We start from the raw sequence: 18,220 nt of genomic DNA, 5'->3' as shown, positions 1-18,220 counted from the left end.
ACCTAGTCAGGGACTTGGGACTACAATTACAAGAATCTTCAATCTACAGTAAACATGAACGCAGGTCATATCTCATTATTCATTGGCATCTCAGAGTAAGACCTAAACCAAAGCATGAAATAATTTCATGACATCGGGGGGATGTTCTTTGGTTGACGAGATACCGTTTTTCATCTTGGTCAGGCCTCCTTTGGATCCAGGAGGCGCAGGACCGATCTTGTCGTCTTATGGCTTGTGCTAGTCAGATCGGGATCTTGACCAGCTCAAGATAAGCTTGTCGGAGTCCACGAGGCTGGAATCGATGATCCAGGGTGGATGTTGTCCACATCGAAATACCTGGGTATTGTAATCGATGGCTTCTTCTTCTTTTTCTTCTTCTTCTTCTTCTTCTTCTTCGGCACTCTTCTTCCCATTCCCCTTATTTCTCCTCCCCTCTCATCACATAATCCTCATCCCCGCCCAACCGCAGCGCGAAAACCAGTCCACCCACGGCCCGGGCTGTTTTTAGTATTTTTTTTATCATTTTCAAAAATCAAAACAAACGCAATGACCAAGTCTCACCAGACCAGAACAAGTCAAGCGAAAGAACAAATAGAGCAAAATAACCTAGCAAGGTCCCAAGAACCCGCCACATAATACCCCCATCTACCGACGAACAACAATACCCTGACGACGAACAGCATTGCGAGCACGGTTGTACTCCTCATCACTCTCATACTCAGACTCCGAGCAGCTATCATCCGAAGACTCGACGTATCCACAGCGCGAACCACCACAGTCAAGCTTGACACGGTCACCCTTGCGAGTGATACCGTAGCGTTCGCAGCGGCAGTGGACAGGGGGCTCACTCATAGACGAGAGCGAGGAAGGCGAAGTCGATCCCGAGGACGACCGCGACGAAAGAGATGACCCCGCAGAGCTGGGTGGGCTGTTCGAGTACGAGTACTCATCTGACAGACGGGAGCCCGCGAAGCGACGGGTAAGGTCGTCGACGGTTGGAGCGAAGTCTGCTTCGCGGAGTTGGCGGGAGGCGTAGTGCTTTGTTGGCTTTGGGTGCTGGATGCGCGAGGGGGACAGGGCGCGGCCGGTGGCGATGTTACCGCGGCTGGTCTTTGGGGCGGATGATCGGGTGGTGGGCTTTCCGCCGGGAACATCGAGGATGTTGAGCTTGCGGCCGGTGGTGGGCTCGACGGTGTATTCGACGGCTGGGTCGTGCGATACGTGGTACCCGTCCATCATGTAGTAGTACCAGTAGCGGCCTCCGAGTTGGAGCATTGAGGTCTGGAAGCGGAATTTGCCGACCCAGGCGCCGGGCTTGTCTTCGCTGGAGAGCGGGATCTGGCGTTGGTAGTTGTCCCATGAACCGACCAGGTGGACGGTCTTGACGTTGGACGAGGTCCGGAGGGAGAACTTGAGTTGAACGGCGGCCATGATGAATCAAATGTAGACACAAAAATTGGAATTTTAAAAAAGGGTTTTGTCGTAGAGGCAAAAAGATCAAGAGTATCGTATATAGCTAGAACAACCTAAAACTACCGGAGTTTGGGTTGTCAAAGTTGATTGGAAATATTGGACTCTTTGTTGATCTTTGGGGAACCGGTCCGACAAAGAAAAGAAGAATAATCGAGCGAGATTATATTAAAGTTGAGTTTGTTGTAAATATCTGTTGAACAGTGAAATCAAGTCGACCGGCGACAAGTAAAACTGTTAATAGTTGTAAAATTCGAGGGAAATCCGTAGCAAGGCAGAATCTCAAAGAGCACAGCTCGTTTGAGAGTAAAAGGGTAAAAAAATTAGAATAGTATAGAAGATAAAGAAAGAAAAAAAAGGTCCAGGCAACCAGTGCTCAGGATCACTCGAATAGGGCAGGTAAAACACAACAAACACTCGCTGAAGAAAAAAAAAAGAGAGAAGAAATCCGCCTTGAGGTGGCTATGGCATTCTTTTAAGCAGGTCGATTCGATCAGCAGTGCAGAATCCATCGTACTGGAGGTGAGCGGGTAATTGACGATGTTGGTTGGTTCAATGCAGGTTGCACTGTGATGTGCTGCCCTCCTGGCTGTGGCCAATGACTGACCAGCATTTAACGCTGGCGCTCGGACCAGAAGAGGAGAGAGTTTGCTGTACGAGAGGGTCATTGTCCAAGCAACTTCAAGGATTGGAAGTCTGAAGAAGTTGTCAGCCTCATTAATTGTGGGAGGGGGTATGTGTTGTCATGTCTAGACTTTGTTGAGAAAGCCTGGGGGGATCGGAGCCTCGGGAGATGTGGGATGAGGTTGGATCGTCTCAACCCCTCATCTTCGTAGATATAGGCTCTGGAAATATGCGGGTAATGTGGTCTCTCATGCCAACACAGAGACCTGGCAACATTAAAGACTTGATTTCAAAGGATCCTGGTGTGTGTTAATGTACTCCCCGAGATTAAAATATCCGAGTCACAGACGTCACCAGTCCTTCCTAATTGAAAATCCACCGAGACTAAGACACGGGATGAGATGCATTAGGCCCTATTCAATCAGATGCAGGCTGACCGGGATTATTGAACAGGGATGATGACAAGGATGATGAGGACGGTGATTGTGCCATGTGGATGAAGTGCCGACTTTCTCCTTTTCCGCCTTTTCGGCAATTAACTCTGTCTGCCATTGTCTTCATCTTCTTTCCCTCTGTTTGAGAACAAAAAGAAAGAAAAAAAAGATACTTCAGTATAGAACTTGCGACCGATGGATTTCCTTATTTGTCTGATTGGTCCAATCCTTCAATCCTTCTGCAATGGTCGAGGTGGGTAAAATATATTAACGACCAGGGGGCAACTGTAAGGCCGTTGGTCGATCCATGAGACACTCAAAGCACTAAAGCTGAAAAGAGTCATGTATCCGTCTGGATCCTTGATGGGTTCTTTTGTCTTTTCAATCCACACAACGTGTTAAATAATGGAGTTCTTGTCTTTGTCTTCGAAATTGCACTTCTTTTATTTTCTTTGAGTACTTCTAGCGATGGACATATCAATCGAGATTGTAGGTGAATACTTATAATCTAATTGACGGGGGTCTAATATCAATAGGATCCGGTTTACTATGACCGTGGAGGTGATAATTATGTAGATAGTGACTTTGCTTCGTGGGTATATGCACTACGGTACTATCAATCATTCTAACCTAGACTTCAGTGAAACAACCTCTCTATCATCATCTGTCTACCGGGGAGTGTTTGAAAATGGAAGACGGTATGCATACCTTGGAATCTACCGAGGTCGAGTATTGACAAGATATCAGCTATCAGACTGTGAGGGAGGGTGCATCTTGGTACGTACCCGAATATCAACTCAACTATATGCCTTCTAATATTCCCCCAGGTTTCCATCCGACGAGCAACAATTTGAGAGTTTAGAGGCAGGGTGAGTTATGATATCGCCACACTAACACACACACATACACTAACCCAGCCAGTCACCTCCTGTGTATACTTCTAGACGCCGATACCGGCAACCCACTCTACCAGGCACCACTGAAAGACCCCAAGGTATACACACACACCCAGAAACTAAAGAACCATGAAAGCCCCGACTGACCAAATGCAAGCAAATCCTGGATATCGGCACAGGCCGAGGCAACTGGGCCATGTAAGAGCACAACTTCCCCGACCCAAGAACACCAACTGACAAAATACAGCGATGTAGCCGACATGTTCCCAAATGGTAAGCACCTGCTGCATCCATACATATATTTTCATACCCCATAGACAGCGAGCTAACCAAAACAAAGCAACTGTCAGAGGCGTAGACCTCTTCCCCCCACCAGGAGACTGGCTCCCCCCAAACTGCATCATGGAAGTCGACGACGTCCTCCAGGAATGGACCTGGCGTCAACCTTTCGACCTAATCCACATGCGCCAGCTAATAGGCGCCTTCACGCCTGTTGAATGGGATGGTCTATTCGCTCAGTGTTACAAGTAAGTCTATCTATTCTCATCACAGCACTCAATACGCACCACCCATACCCCCACTGCTTCCTGAATACCAATCTAACACTAAAGTACCAGAAACCTAACCCCAGGCGGCTGGATCGAACAAATAGAAGGCCACCCCCGAATCCACTGCTCAGATTCCAGCATGTCCCCAGACTCCAGTATGGTCCAGTTCACGGAAGCGGTATTCCGTGCCGGACAGGAATGGAATCATCCCCTCGATACGCTGGACACGATGCGTACAGCGATGGAAAAGGCCGGTTTTGTGGATATCCATGAGAAGTCGTATAGGTGGCCTGTTGGGCCGTGGGCGCGTGATCCTATACTCAAAGAAGTAGGGAGGTTGCATTATCATCAGTGGACGGCTGGTATGGAGGGTTGGGGCATGTATCTTCTTACTAAGTTTGGGGTTCCGATGCCGTGGGAGAAGGAGGAGGTGTTGGTTTTGTTGGCGAAGGTTAGGAAGGAGTTGCAGGATCCGCATATTCATATGTGGCAGTATGCGTGAGTTTTCTTCTTTTTATTATTTGATGGAGCGGTTGAGCTAACGTTACATAGAAGGAGGGTTTGGGGGAGGAAGCCTACGGCGGAGGAGGAGGGGAAGGTGAAGAGTGAGGAGGTTGATGCTAAGATAGTCTGAGTTATGTTTGTTTACTTAGTGTAATTGTTTTGAAGAATATGAGGTACTAGGTTGGAAAGTCGAGATGACCGGCAGATCATCCCTTTCCAAGGTACATCGCGATATACGAAAAGAATCACAGCAGGTCAACCCAAACCGAACAATGATTGAGTTTGCTTCATCCGACCTGCATAGAAGGCCCGATATCCCGTTCATCGAACGACTCGGGCAGAGACACTTTGTCATCGAGGACATCCTTTCAAGTAGGACTGACGGGGATTTCACACAGCAAACTCATATTGCAAATCACTTTCTCCCAGTGGTCTATAAGGTATCTAATCCGGAGTATAAGGCGATAGCGGCTTTCTGTGCAGATCCTAGATGCCTCACGACATGATTCAGGCATCAAAAAGGGGATATCAACTAGTTCTGTTAATAGTTCTCCAAAATGAAATGGTAATTGGTGAAATGGAGAAAAGGGGAAAGCAAAAACAAGAAGCTTCCCAATTAGAGCCCAGTCGGTGCCCAGGGAGGTCTAGTCGGGACCCAGTGCGAAAAAGGAGCGAAGATTCCGATGCAGGTTGGTCTGCGTTGCTGTAGAGGCCAAGAAGAAGAACTGAGATATATAGGAAGCAAGATAGCAAGATATATAGTTGTAGATGATGAATATACCAACCACCGTGGAGCCCTTATATAGCCCATGGGGACAAAGAGAGGTCTGACTAACCAGAGGCAAGCACATGGGCAAACAAAGCTTCGCTTCCTTGTTCGTTTATGTCTGTGCACTGAATTCTTACTATGTTCTAGATACAACGCTGGCGAAAGCCAGCTAGCCCGTAAATTGAACTGATCTACAAGTGGACAATACTTTACCACTTGTCCCAATAAGGGCTCAGCTTGTTTCGGGTACGGGCCGATAAACAAAGTGTGAGAGTGTCTGGTCTGGGGAGGGCACTGTTTTTAGAAATCGCTGTATATAACTGGTTCTCCGGTCGAATATAGCCTTGTGTTAGTTAATTCACACTCCCATACCAACTCCAAATACGCGCTTCAGCACCACTACAGGCACAATGCTCTCTAAGCAGCTGGGCAGTCGCCTCATGCCCACCCTCGACGGCGTAGTCTAGTGGTGTCTTGAGTTCACTGGATTCAGCTTCCCGAATGGCGCCCGCATCAAGTAATAGCCGTACGGCCTCCGTTTTTCCCCACTGAGCGGCGAAGTGTAGCGGCGTCCGACCATACAGTCGATCTTTATCCTCCTTTTTAGCATTCGCGTCGAGGAGTAGCCGTAAGACCGCTTTGTGTTCGTGCTCAGCGGCGTCGTGCAGTGGAGTTCCCGACCAAGAATTAGTAGCATCCTTATCGGCACCCGCGTCGAGTAATAGCCGTGTGGTTATGCTTTTGTTCAAAAAAGCTGCTCTGTGTAGCGGCGTTTGTCTCAATTCATTGAGAGCGTCTACTGGAGCGCCGGCATCGATGAGTAGTCCTGCGGCTGCCGCGGATCCATAATCAACGGCGAGGTGTAGTGGATCGCTCTTTAACGTACTATGCAGTCTCTTCTTCACGTAGGCAATATAGGGGCGCGCGTCGAGGAGCTGCTTCAAGACGGCTGTGTGCCTCCCCAGGACGGCTTGGTGTAGCACATTTCCGATTTCCGTATCAGCGCCCGCGTCAAGTAGCTGCCGTACGATGGCCTTGTGCCCACCCTTGGCGGCGTAGCCCAGTGGTGTCATCTCAGCGGTGTAGCCTAGAGGTGTCATATCCTTGCTTATAGCATTCTTATCAGCGCCCGCGTCAAGTAGTAGCCGCGTGGCCACCTTGTTCCCGTGCTTTGCGGCCCAGTGCAGCAGCGTATTATGCTTATCTACCATGGAATTGACAGAAGCTCCCACTTTGAGTAGTCGCTGGATCGTGGTTCCGAGCTCGTTCTCTATAGCAAATAGCAGTGGTGTCCAACTCTGACCTTTATCGGTATACTAGACCTCAGCGCCATCACCGACCAAGACCTTGACTATTCCGGGTTTGTTGTTGATCGCATTACAGTGCAGTGGTGTCCAACGGTCATTGTTTGCAGAGATGGCGTCAGCGCTCTTGCTATCTTTGCTATCCAGCAGCTTAAGTACCCCGACATGCCCATTTATTTCCGCGAATTGTCGAGGCGTCCAATTGCACTTGTCTTTAGGCGTGCTGTCGGCGCTCCTTTTGAGCAAAAGTTCGACGACCATTTTGTGCCCGCTTATCGCCGCGAGATGAAGGGGTGTCCAATTGACTCGATCATCTTGCGCGTTGACTGCCGCGCCACGATGGATCAGAAGTTCGACTAACTCCAGGTCCCCATGATCAGCTGCGCAATGTAGCGGAGTCCAGCCAATCTTATTATCCTTCGCTTCGACATTGGCACGTTTGTCAAGTAGAAGTCAGTATTGCGTATCAATTCGAAAAGAACAAGATAATTCACAATGCTGAGTCTCGTCGGTCCTATTGATCTAACAGCAAATAATCAGTAAACACGTATATTGGCGCTCACTTCCACTTAACAGCCTAGGTATCTAAGAATGACTTTAAAAATGACAAATACAGCCCATAATCAGCGTTTGAACAAGATCGTCCACGCTCTCCAAAGTTACATGGCTGTCTTGAGCGCGCCCGTATATGTTCGGGATAGTTTTAGAATAAGATTTCAGCCTGACGCTCCTCGGCTTTGAGACTGCTAAGCTTGAGGGGATTGAGCTTGCTGCTGTTGGGCTTGGAGCCTTCTAGCTTCATGGGATTTATCGATCTGTTCCCACTCTTTTTCTTCGTCTGGACGAAGCTTTCCAGGGAAAAACTCTTGCAGCATGCTCTGACCTACATACTGATAGCTTTTTTCAACGCCCTGCAGTGTTTCCATCACTTTCGTTTGGCCGAAGACATCCACGAAATCAAGAGGGATGCCGAAATTTTCTGGTCGCCGATTCCATCCAGCAACGAAAACATTCTGAACAATGCCAATAGCACCAATGCCAAGAAGAAACCAAGTGTTCGTCTTTAGACCCGATGCGGCGATAAGAAAAAGAACCCAAAGAGTCGAGAGTATTAGAAGAATAATTCGGGTAAGATTATTAGTAGAGGCATCAATGTTGCTCTGCCCCGATGCTAAATCTTCAAGATTCAAGCCATGTTTATTACCTAGGATGACGATAGCATGTTGGGCGCCATTGCCTCTAGTAAGGACATAGGTCTCCTTAGACTTAATCCGACATGCCCACTTTTCCTTCTTCCATTGTGGGAGAAGGCCCGTTGCAATGGCAAGCGCATTACCACATACTGTGATTAACAAAATACCCCAATCGCCAAACAGTCCACAGGGTATAGCTGCGATTCCCAGCTGAACTACCAAGACAAGCAAGCCACTCCAGTAGACCATATCGCGCTTTGCTACACCAGCGGGACTTTTGTCACTTGGCTTATAGATAGTAACGACAAGGCCAGCTCTTGTTGGCTTCTGTGCATCAGTATCTCGGGCTTTCATCTCGATCCACTTTGTGACCAAGAGGTCTCTAGTCTTTTTCTTGGTCGCAAGGTCGCTCCATATCTCAAAATCGCGCACAATTCTGCCTATAACCCAGCTCGAATTGTTTCTTATATGCCCATTCTTGCCGTTGATGACTTTGCATTGGCAATCTGGGCTCTGTGGCATAAGCTTGTTTTCGCCAACGGCAGAGACAAGCGCGGAGACGGAATAAGCGACCCATCCTGTTTGAGTATGTTGAGTTAGCATATAAATAGGGTCGGAATAGAGTATAGAGGCGCAATACCAAATGAGAATGTGAAAGGCGTTAGTCCACCATCTGCGAGTTGCGCTAAAGCGCGAGCGACGACATCACCGCCCAGAATGAGTAGGACACTAAAAATATCGCCTGGGTGGACCCATTGATCCCTGAATTCATTCGAGGTTGTAGCTGGATTGAATCGAGAGTCGCGGGGTATTAAGGTAGCGAGCAAGGGCGCCATAATGTCTAACTCGGGGTAGGTAGGTAAATTGTATAAAAATAACAGAAATGCGATGAAGACCCCTTGGGTGCGAGTGAGAATACGAATTGAAGGTGTGCCGGGGAAAATCTGAGGAAATAAGGCTTCTCTGGGTCCGATGGATAGGGAATTCTGGGGGCTGGCGCAAAGCCACATACAAAGGCCACTTAGGTTATTGCGACTAATCATTGGATATAACGGCTGACATTGAAATATCAACCTCTTGGCACCTGTATACTGTATATAGCCACGTCAGAGCGTTGTTGATTGGTGTGTGGCTACCTCTACGCGCCCGCTACCCTGAAGATCTCTGCGGGTTGGCTCTCAAAGGGTGCTCTCAATGGGTAATTTGTGAATAGTGTGTCTGTAACAATAAAACAGTAACATCACTATCAATTACCCTCGAACCTTTCATATGTGTCTATAAATAAAATTCACAGCTGGTATCACTCTTCTCTGCCACTAGTTAACGCGACAAATAGTCTTTGTTAACAAAATAACCTATTTATCAACAAGGCGGTTTGGCCGAGTGGTTAAGGCGATTGAGTACGTTTCTCTTGCATAATATACCCCAAAAATTCTTACTAACCCTCATCTCTAGCTCGAAATCAATTCCATTCGTGGGCGCATGTTCGAATCATGCAGCCGTCGTGATCTATCTTGATCTTTCTTTTTGCCGTCTAAATCTAGAATCTAGAGAAAACTTGGCTCGAAGGCACGCAGTATTAGTCTATTTAACTAAGTGAACTAAGTGATGGGTTTCTAAGCCAAGAGGCAACTAGTATTTTGTACTGATGGGGCAAAAATGGATAAAGTTTACTCCGGCGACGTACTCCGAACCAATGGAGGTGGATGAAAAGACCATAGTTCATCAAGCATTCATTGTTCAAGAATCAGGATATTGAGACTGCTCCATAAGATACATCAACAATATCTACTACATAACGTAACCCAATTCAATAGTAGCGTAATATTACTTCTCGTCATATTATTGACGGATTACCACTTTAAGATTGAGGGACTTGACATCACCCGTTTATTTCCTGCAACGATATCCTGGAAGTGATCTCACCGAGTCACCAACATAACCCCACGGAGGGCCACAGTTTCCGGTAGCGCGGTTGAAGAGATAAAAGCATCCTATTGCGCATATGAGTATGTGTCGTTCAAATTGGTAATTTTCCAGGAGAGTTATAGAGATCTTACCATCTCTACACTGGCAGAAGGTGCTGGCAACACCACAGTCAGGGTCTGCGCTATAGGATTGTCAATAAATCATTTGATACGCCCGATATATTTCAATACACAATGGATAGCATCCACTTGCAGAGGGAGGAGCTTTGTTATTCAACTCGATTGCCGGGATCGCCATTACCATGGCTCCATTCACAAGAACAAGGAAGAAGATAGTGGCCTTAATTCTACAGAAGAGAAAGAGATCGTTGAGTTGTTTATAAAATAATTACTGGGACAAATAAGAGTTGGGGCAGATGGCTCAGGTTGTCTTTATATCTTTTGATGTAGGAATGTGTCAGCTGGTCGAGTGTCAACATCACAATCTGTCCCACAAACTTTGATCCACAAGATTTTGCCTTGCTTCATCTATCGGTATAATTTTCAGACTTACTCCCTTGAGGATACAGTGAGCGAGATAGGAATTCGCTAGTAGCGAAGTGCCGAATGTAACACCATTCTGTCTGCTTTTGGACATTTTCTATATAGTATTAAGTTTTGCATGCGTTTATATATGTATAACGCAGTAGAGTAATCTATCCATAAGGCTAAGGCCTTTTATAATAAGGAATACATTCCTAGAAACCCCATGTCATACATAGAAATGCGCATTTAATTCGGAGTTTCCTTAGACCGAAAGATTCCGGATTTTGGGTTACAAAGTTAATGAAACTCCATTTCTCTTGAAAAGGCAATATATCGGATTTCAATAAATGCTCGGTGGCTACTCGCTTACCGAATACGTCACCAATTAATCAATAAGTAATCCTATCAAATAATTTCCGATATCGATCTCGGACTTACTCCGTATGTTGTAGGATATTACCGCCGATTCGTATTTTTCTATTATAATTAGGTAACTGATATAGAGTTTCGGGGTTATAACAAATACGAGGCCTATCATATCCATATAGTGATTCGATTGCGATTCTAAGGAAATACTTGCCGATCGGACATTACCCGAGCCGGCCGCTAATACCTATAAGGGCTGATACTATATCGTTATTACCAATCTAACCGAATGGCCTACTGTTAGCGAAAAAGTCGAGTCTCCAAAACTTTTATACGATCAGTTTCCTTTTAGTGGATATAGTATCTTTCTGCCTTAGAGGCTTTTGATCTTATCATAATGTGCGTAGCTAACATACATAGCCAGTGTCCGTCATGAATAGTATGAGGCTCTGTCAAAAAGATTACGGGTAAGACACTTTATCCTACGATGAACATATAATATATGTTCTATGTAAGTATATAGAAGTCGACAGAGCGCCAGATTAAGTTGTGTTAACTTTACGGATAGAATTTGATGATATATCTTTTTCGCCCCAAATAGGAAGGAGACGTAGCACCAAAACAGTGAGACGGAGAGACGGAGCAATACTTGCCTTTTCCCTTCGGCGATATCATCGGGGATCAGGAGATAGACTAAAGGTCAAGGGAATGTATATCAAGAGACACGCTATTATAAAAGGGCGACTTCAGCTTGTCGAGAGCTTGTTCTAGCGTGACTCTATAACATTTTTCGAAAGCTCCTCTCTGTGGTATCCTCAATACCGTAGCAATCTCCAAAAATGCATTCAGCCAGCACTGCCCTCACATTTGTGCTATCCCTCGCGACCCCAATCGCAGCCCAGACCATACCCTACTACCATATGTGGGCCGGCACGACCGGTGTGCCTCATGTCTCCCAATGCAACTTCACCGACTTACAACTTCAACTGCTATCGACGGGCGAAAGTCCGCAATACCTTGACAAAATCGGCTCAACTTTCTCCAACGGCACTTATTCAAACACCAACTTTACCACCGATATCACGTTCACCGTGCAACCTGCAGGATGGTCCACAGGGTGGCACGAGAATCCCAAGGTTCAGTTCATCGTTCCACTAAGCGGAAGCTGGACGATTCATATGACAGATGGCAGCATGGCCACAATGGGACCAGGGGAGGTGGCCCTCGGAGAGGATCAATTCGCTACTGCCATCTCAAGTGGAGAATATGCTGGTGCTATTGGACACAATGCCACCAATGTGGGTGATGAGGCAGTGAATTTGATGATTGTTCAGACGGACTGGATTCCAAAAGTTGGAGAGCCATGTTGGCTGGAATAAAGTGTTACTCGCCCCCTTTCCAATGGCACGGGTATCACGACGCAAGAATAGACCAGGCGGTGACACGGCATGTTGTCGCTCTGGTTATGACTACCCTGTAATGGAAGGACGGGTCATCCTGTTGGAGACCATATCAGAGTTCTCCAAGGATCACCATGATCACTACGATCACCACGATCACTGGTATACGTGACCAAAGTGATCACCACAGAACTACATATATCACAGTAATTACCTTAGTTTAGCTATTGGATAGTCCTCAGCTATAAATAAAGATTACTCAAGTTGTATACGTTCCGCGCGCCCATTCATATAGACTTCCGCACGACCCAACCGGGTCTGGGTCGAGGCTAGGCAACCCGGACCCGACCCAGGACCCAGACTGGGTAGATCAACGCCGTCAAGAGGCATAGGTAGATGTTCGTGGAGACTTACCTTAACATTCTGGTGTTCAATATATATTTCCACCAGAGACAATATCCGGTCCAATCCCTCTGTCACCACAACATTACCGGCACAAACGGCCAAGTCGCTGCTAACACATCGTTACAGATACTTGATCATGAAAATACAATCGCGTTTCCTTACTTTTCAAACCCTTTCGTGATTATAAAGCGACATCATTTCTATGAGCCCCAGGAACGGTGCGCTACCGGATTCAGGTTATCATTGGCTCGGTACAAATCGGTGATGGAACAATTCATGAGATGTAGGTTTTATGCGCCAGATTACAAAGCTATAATGACACTACGATTTGGGTTATTTTATTGAAAAGATAATTACAAACTTATCTTCCCCAATGCACATGTCAACGTTCAAGTATCCTAAATCTCTGATGAAGCTTTACGAATACATTTTCCAAAATCTTAACGAAGTATACTGGAACAGTGAACTTTGGCAGTGGGAGAAAAAAAAATGGCTGCAATGATATGGAATATCACAGGTGAGAAAGTCAAAAGCAGTTCTCTACCTCGCACTGTTACTGAATTTTCACAGGTGAGAAAGTCAAAAGCAGTTCTCTACCTCGCACTATTACTGAATTTTCACAGATGAAAAAGGAACTCTCATATTTATTCTCTGTGGGGACCACGGACAACTAGTACCCCTGGAAGAGTTGAAAGAATCTTTGGTTGACATCAAGATCTATCTACAGACACGACGGGCGTTAACAATGACTGTTGTTGCAGAAGCTTCATGTACGAAAGCTGAATCAATTTCCTCGTATTTTACCCTTTTAATCCGCATGCACTTCTCGAAAATCCTAACGGGTTATGTTGAGCAATTGAAACCTGAAAAGAATGCCCTGTTTGAGAAGGCATCAAAAATCGTGGGATGTTTTGCCAATGATTCCCACGTCCGAGGCATTGCCTGCCTGCCCCAGACAAACTCAATTCAGACGACACCCATGTCCAGCTCGACGACACGGTCTGGCATATTCCATGACATGCCGCCAAACAAACCCATAGCGCAGCAGATTATCGCTTCTGATGAGGTCCTTCCCCATACCACAATAGCGAAGCCTTGTTTCCCCGACCTAGAGCGTCCCTCCGTCGATGCCAAAACATCTTCGAAGCCTCTCTATCCTCAAATACCTCATTGTGTAACTGGCTGCATCCGCACCTTCTCACGCAGTGACAAGCTTCGAAATCATTATATCGGCGTACATGGTAAGTATTGAGACTCTGAAGTTCTAAGCCCCGCGACAAACTCTACCCTTTTTAGGGCGGGTTATTCCCCCCCCCCCCCCCCCAAAACGCGATGTCTCAAATTAATTTTTTCCTTAAAAAGAATATCTTACTAATCTATATAAGATAACGCCTGTATATATACCAGTAGTATTATGAGAGAGTGGTTAAAAGGCCATAAGGTATACGTCGAGGACTTGCCTCTATATTTACCCGACCTAAGCCCTATTAATCCCTGTTGGTGGCTATCAAAGGTTAAATTATTTAAACTATACCCCTAATTAGTAGAAATAGGTATGATTAAGATAGAGTAGGAGTATTTTAAAAGAGCTATACGCTGTATAGGATGCACTTGATTAAAGACAACTTGATCCGCTCTGTACCTAGGAGATTGATTGCTTACTACGCGCAAAGCAAAGGGTTACTACACTAAACATTAAATGCATTGATTTCTTTGGCCAATTCCCTATCTTTAAATGTTAAAATTAATATATATTTACTATATTGGTGTGGTAAAATGCATAGTTGAATGTAGAGAAATATATTGGTTGGCGTGCGGGTAAAAACCGATTGTCGCAGGACTCAGCCTCATAGGGTGTATGACCTTCTTCTAAAGACACCAAACACACTCTACAATAATACCGAGAAAAGTCCAGAGACTACTCGGTTGATAAAGGACGAATCGAGAGATTGCGCCAGATTGAATGCATTACAAAAATTGACGCAGAGCTCCAAGATTTCCGTCTCAAGGTCCCCGGATCACAACATTGAAGATATTGTGGGATAAGTGCCAGGCTGTTGTTGAGCGCCCGAAAGACCACAGCAAAGTAGCAGGGCGATGTGCCGGTAGCATGGAGACGATTTGATCAAAGTTGTTGACCGCTCTGTCGGGTAAGAGATCCATCCTTGGTATTGATTGATGTTAAGCTAATTCGAGAAACAGAAGGTGACCAACAGCAAGACCCCAACGAACAACCTGACATAGCAGCGCACAGCATTGGGCAAATGCCGTTTCCGGAAGATCTTTTTTGTGACTTCGCTTTCGATAACCAAATCTTTTTTGACCCTTTTTGGTATGATTTGGAATTTTGATGATTTCCAGCTTTAGTTGGGAAATCGCTCTCTTACTGCAGAAACTAGTGCTTTGTGAAAGTTCGAAGGAGAAGTGTAGTAGTAAAATAAAATTATAAAGGATGAATAGTGAGCGTACGAGGATAGAAGTGGCTTGACGCGTATCAATTTTAGAATTTCATAGGCAATATAGCATGTAACAATAGCATAATACATAGTATAATACATAGCCCCTATAAGAGAAGTGTGCAGACTTCACATTGTCACTGACCTATACACTTCCGTGCTTCTTTAGTTGTTCCAAAGAGTGCTGCGCAGAGTGCTATTCAACTGCGCACGGTAGAGCTTGTGCTCGTTGAGAATGTACAATTGCCCTTTCTTGCCGAAAGAGAAGTTTGAAGAGCCACCGTTGACCAAAATCTTTCCCAGTAAGACACCGCCAGACGACCAGACATTGACACCGTCACCGCAGCCAGCGTACACATTACCGTACTGATCAACCTTGAGACCATCAGGAATACCATCACTAGGCATGGCAAAGACCCGACGGTTAGTTAAGAAAGGCTGTCCGTTGATGGTGGACACATCGAAAGCATAGCTAGACCATGTTAGTCAAAATTCCCCATCGCATCTCATTCATGCATAGGTGAAAACCATTCCAGAGCTCAACTTACATAGTGGCAGGCTTCAGCACATCAGTAGTCCCATCACCGATTGTCTCGGCAGTATCGGAAATATACACGGTCTTCTCATCAGGCGAGAAAGAAATTCCATTAGGCCGAGCGAGTCCATCCGCAATAACGCGCACAGCTTTGGTAACAGGATCATACCGGTAAACCTGAGCCGGCAGCTTGGGCTTCGGCCGAATACCCTGGAGCCAGCCATAGATGGGATCCGTGAACCAGAAGGAGCCGTCCCCGGCGACAACAACGTCGTTAAGGGAATTGAACTGGCGGCCGTAGAAGCCTCCCACGATGAACTCGGCCTTGTTCGGCGATTGTGCGGACATCTGCCATAGACCACCTGTGGTGTTCATGGTGCCTTGATTGGTCCAAAGGATACCACCATCGTGGTTTACGCCGCCATTGGGCATGGGGATGGTCGAGTTGAGGATCTCGGCTGTGACGGGGTTTGCGGTCACGTTCACCTTCGAGATCTTGATGGTCGTTTCATTGGTGACTGGGTCAGTGAACATGTTGCTGGACACGAACAGTTCATCTGTTGTTGGGACATAGACGCTTGCCTCGTGGGCGAAGGGAAGGTCATTGTTCTCCAAGATGACCTCCAGCTTCGGGGCTGAGCCGAGGATGTTATAAAAGCCATTGTCATACACGGTGAATGCAGATGGAATGGAGGTACTGGCCGGGGAGGCAGCGTGTGTGAGAGAGGTGGTCATCGTGCGTTTGACTTTCTGTCGTAGGGATGGTAGAAGTGTCTCGGAGATCTTCATCAGGGGGGGGGGGACCCGCGACCTTATTTAAGGTTGGATTGAGAGTGGCTTAGATTTATTGACTGAGATGATGTCAGCAAACAGTGAATCCATGGATCCATGGATCCACTTCCTGCAGATGGATAACCTTACCACCTGCCCAGGTGGGCAAGCCCCTCCAGTCCACCTCCAGTCCACCCGTGGACGGGTAGAAGGTGGGGTTAAATAATGGCTTGGCGGTAGGAATTTCGCCGAGAATTCACCTTATAGATCCACTATTTTAAGTTATCATGCATGATTGTTGACCGGGATATATTTAATCTTCTCGGTTTGCTGGCTATATCCCCGGGGTACAATGACTTGGAGGACTCAGGGTTCAAACCTCCTTTTGTAGGTGGCTTGGTGCCTGAAGGCAGAAAAATTAAGTTACCAGAATTACTACTACACAGGGCTCACTGCCTATGTTGTAGGTGATTCTGGTCGCGTTTACAAATCTAAAAATGAAGCTTCTGATCCCATACAAACCCCGGTATCTCTATTTTGTCTGGGTGTTTTGCAAGTGTCAAAAATGAATATACCTCCATTTTTTTTTTGATTAGTTGACATGTATTAAAAACAAACCTTTTGATATATAAATTGATACATCTCCATATTCCTAGGGGATTTTGCAAGTCCAAAAATGATGGTCTTCCCACCATGCAAAAAAATACAGAGATCTCTCGATTTGTATATGATCAAAAGTTTCATTTTTAATATATGTCAACCACTCAAGAAAATGAAGATGGATTCATTTGTATGGGGCCAAAAGCTTCATTTTTGACAGCTGTAGGATTAATAAATTTACCATACACTGTATAGTTGTAAAAAGCGGTTCTAAATAAGGCATTCTGGCATCAATTCCCACCTACAAAAGGGGGTTTGAACTCTGAGTTCTATAAGTCTTTGTACCAGGGGTAAGTTTCATCGACTTCACGGGACTATGGTAGACCACGATGCCCCCGACAGCTCTTGGATCACCGAGCCAGGCCGCAAAAGGGACTATCTATGAAATACAACCATCATACAAATGCTACACGACCGCTCTTTGAGATCATGTATGTAGCGCTGCTATGCGTGCAGTCGTACAGTATCGCGATTCATGCTAAGAGTTTTAGTTTTCAGCCTAACAAAGTCAAGTCCCCCAAAACAGCAGTTGATTGAGTTTTAACACGACGGCGACATGGGCTCGGTGGTATCTTCTGACTGGCTTTACATTATTACTCCTTTTCCCACCCGTTCCATCGTTCAAAATTTCCCGCATCGAGGTTGAACATATCCAGCATTCTCCCCACACTCTGACTGACCAGATCTTCCACCGACGAAGGTCGAATGTAAAATGCTTGCACAGGTGGAAATATTATCGCTCCACTCCGTGACACAGACAACATATTTCGCAGATGAATGTCGCTCAATTGCGTTTCTCTGGTCACTATGACCAATTTGCGCCTCTCTTTCAGCGTCACATTTGCGGTCCGAGAAATCAAATCATCGCAGAACCCGGAATTGATCGCTGCAAGAGTCTTCATACTGCAAGGCACGATGATCATTCCATCTGTGTGGAACCACCCACTGGATATGGGAGCTGCCATGTCACTGATATTATAGACGTGATCAGCGAGAGCCTTCACGTTGGCAGGATGATAGTCTGTTTCGTATTTGATGGTTGCTTCGGCCCATTTGGATATGATCAGGTGGGTTTCGACGTGAAGATTGCGAAGGGCGACAAGTAAATTGATTGCCAGTGGTGCTCCGGTAGCGCCTGTAATTGCTACCACAATCTGCTTTCGTGGCTCGATTGCTTGGGGCTGACTGACGGACATTGTCGGATTGCGAGTATCAGGAGAGTGTATTCGAAGCTATCGGAGGAATGAGAAATGAAATAGAACAATACTATGTTTTGGTGCTAGTAGTTATGGAAGCGATGGCTAGGGTCGAGAAGGGATCCCTTTCATTTAAATAAGCCCGCATCTTCCTTCGTTGTCTTATCGGAGCTATTAGAGTCATTTGTCCTGCTTGAAACTATAGTGGTGGTTATCTTTAGCTTGGCAATTGCTGC

At 46.1% G+C, this 18,220-nt stretch overlaps 8 protein-coding genes across 8 annotated transcripts; 3 read left to right on the top strand and 5 right to left on the bottom strand.

Annotated features, from left to right (window-relative positions):
• Positions 1-645: 645 nt before the first annotated feature.
• esdC (GTP-binding protein EsdC) lies at positions 646-1,431 on the bottom strand (the record flags this gene model as incomplete). The annotated part of the gene is made up of 1 exon (XM_040960183.2): positions 646-1,431. One exon carries the CDS (start codon positions 1,429-1,431, stop codon positions 646-648), a length of 786 nt encoding a protein of 261 aa, XP_040809413.2.
• Positions 1,432-2,996: 1,565 nt separating this feature from the next.
• On the top strand, positions 2,997-4,606 carry N7455_004122 (class I SAM-dependent methyltransferase; the record flags this gene model as incomplete). Its single annotated transcript, XM_040960187.2, has 11 exons — positions 2,997-3,017; positions 3,065-3,120; positions 3,170-3,226; positions 3,276-3,305; positions 3,356-3,397; positions 3,450-3,522; positions 3,582-3,622; positions 3,672-3,697; positions 3,765-3,951; positions 4,042-4,470; positions 4,525-4,606. The coding sequence occupies 11 exons, from the start codon at positions 2,997-2,999 to the stop codon at positions 4,604-4,606; spliced, it is 1,044 nt and encodes a 347-aa protein (XP_040809354.1).
• A 992-nt stretch (positions 4,607-5,598) lies between these two features.
• N7455_004121 (ankyrin repeat domain-containing protein) lies at positions 5,599-6,810 on the bottom strand (the record flags this gene model as incomplete). Its single annotated transcript, XM_065604690.1, has 2 exons — positions 5,599-6,513; positions 6,568-6,810. The coding sequence occupies 2 exons, from the start codon at positions 6,808-6,810 to the stop codon at positions 5,599-5,601; spliced, it is 1,158 nt and encodes a 385-aa protein (XP_065461590.1).
• A 485-nt stretch (positions 6,811-7,295) lies between these two features.
• N7455_004120 (uncharacterized protein) lies at positions 7,296-8,578 on the bottom strand (the record flags this gene model as incomplete). The annotated part of the gene is made up of 2 exons (XM_040960196.2): positions 7,296-8,320; positions 8,383-8,578. The coding sequence occupies 2 exons, from the start codon at positions 8,576-8,578 to the stop codon at positions 7,296-7,298; spliced, it is 1,221 nt and encodes a 406-aa protein (XP_040809353.2).
• Positions 8,579-11,400: 2,822 nt separating this feature from the next.
• Positions 11,401-11,940, top strand: N7455_004119 (uncharacterized protein; the record flags this gene model as incomplete). The annotated part of the gene is made up of 1 exon (XM_040960162.2): positions 11,401-11,940. The coding sequence occupies one exon, from the start codon at positions 11,401-11,403 to the stop codon at positions 11,938-11,940; it is 540 nt and encodes a 179-aa protein (XP_040809408.2).
• A 915-nt stretch (positions 11,941-12,855) lies between these two features.
• On the top strand, positions 12,856-13,618 carry N7455_004118 (uncharacterized protein; the record flags this gene model as incomplete). Its single annotated transcript, XM_040960130.2, has 2 exons — positions 12,856-12,883; positions 12,990-13,618. 2 exons carry the CDS (start codon positions 12,856-12,858, stop codon positions 13,616-13,618), a joined length of 657 nt encoding a protein of 218 aa, XP_040809392.2.
• A 1,369-nt stretch (positions 13,619-14,987) lies between these two features.
• On the bottom strand, positions 14,988-16,092 carry N7455_004117 (SMP-30/gluconolactonase/LRE family protein; the record flags this gene model as incomplete). The annotated part of the gene is made up of 2 exons (XM_040960164.2): positions 14,988-15,294; positions 15,371-16,092. The coding sequence occupies 2 exons, from the start codon at positions 16,090-16,092 to the stop codon at positions 14,988-14,990; spliced, it is 1,029 nt and encodes a 342-aa protein (XP_040809389.2).
• Positions 16,093-17,381: 1,289 nt separating this feature from the next.
• Positions 17,382-17,984, bottom strand: N7455_004116 (UbiX family flavin prenyltransferase; the record flags this gene model as incomplete). Its single annotated transcript, XM_040960175.2, has 1 exon — positions 17,382-17,984. The coding sequence occupies one exon, from the start codon at positions 17,982-17,984 to the stop codon at positions 17,382-17,384; it is 603 nt and encodes a 200-aa protein (XP_040809419.2).
• Between the last annotated feature and the right edge of the window lie 236 nt (positions 17,985-18,220).

This window comes from Penicillium solitum (genome assembly GCF_028829755.1).
Source record: "Penicillium solitum strain IBT 25940 chromosome Unknown utg000003l_segment0_segment0, whole genome shotgun sequence".
Classification (NCBI taxonomy): Eukaryota; Fungi; Ascomycota; class Eurotiomycetes; order Eurotiales; family Aspergillaceae; genus Penicillium; species Penicillium solitum.
This window is presented reverse-complemented; position numbering and strand designations above follow the sequence as displayed.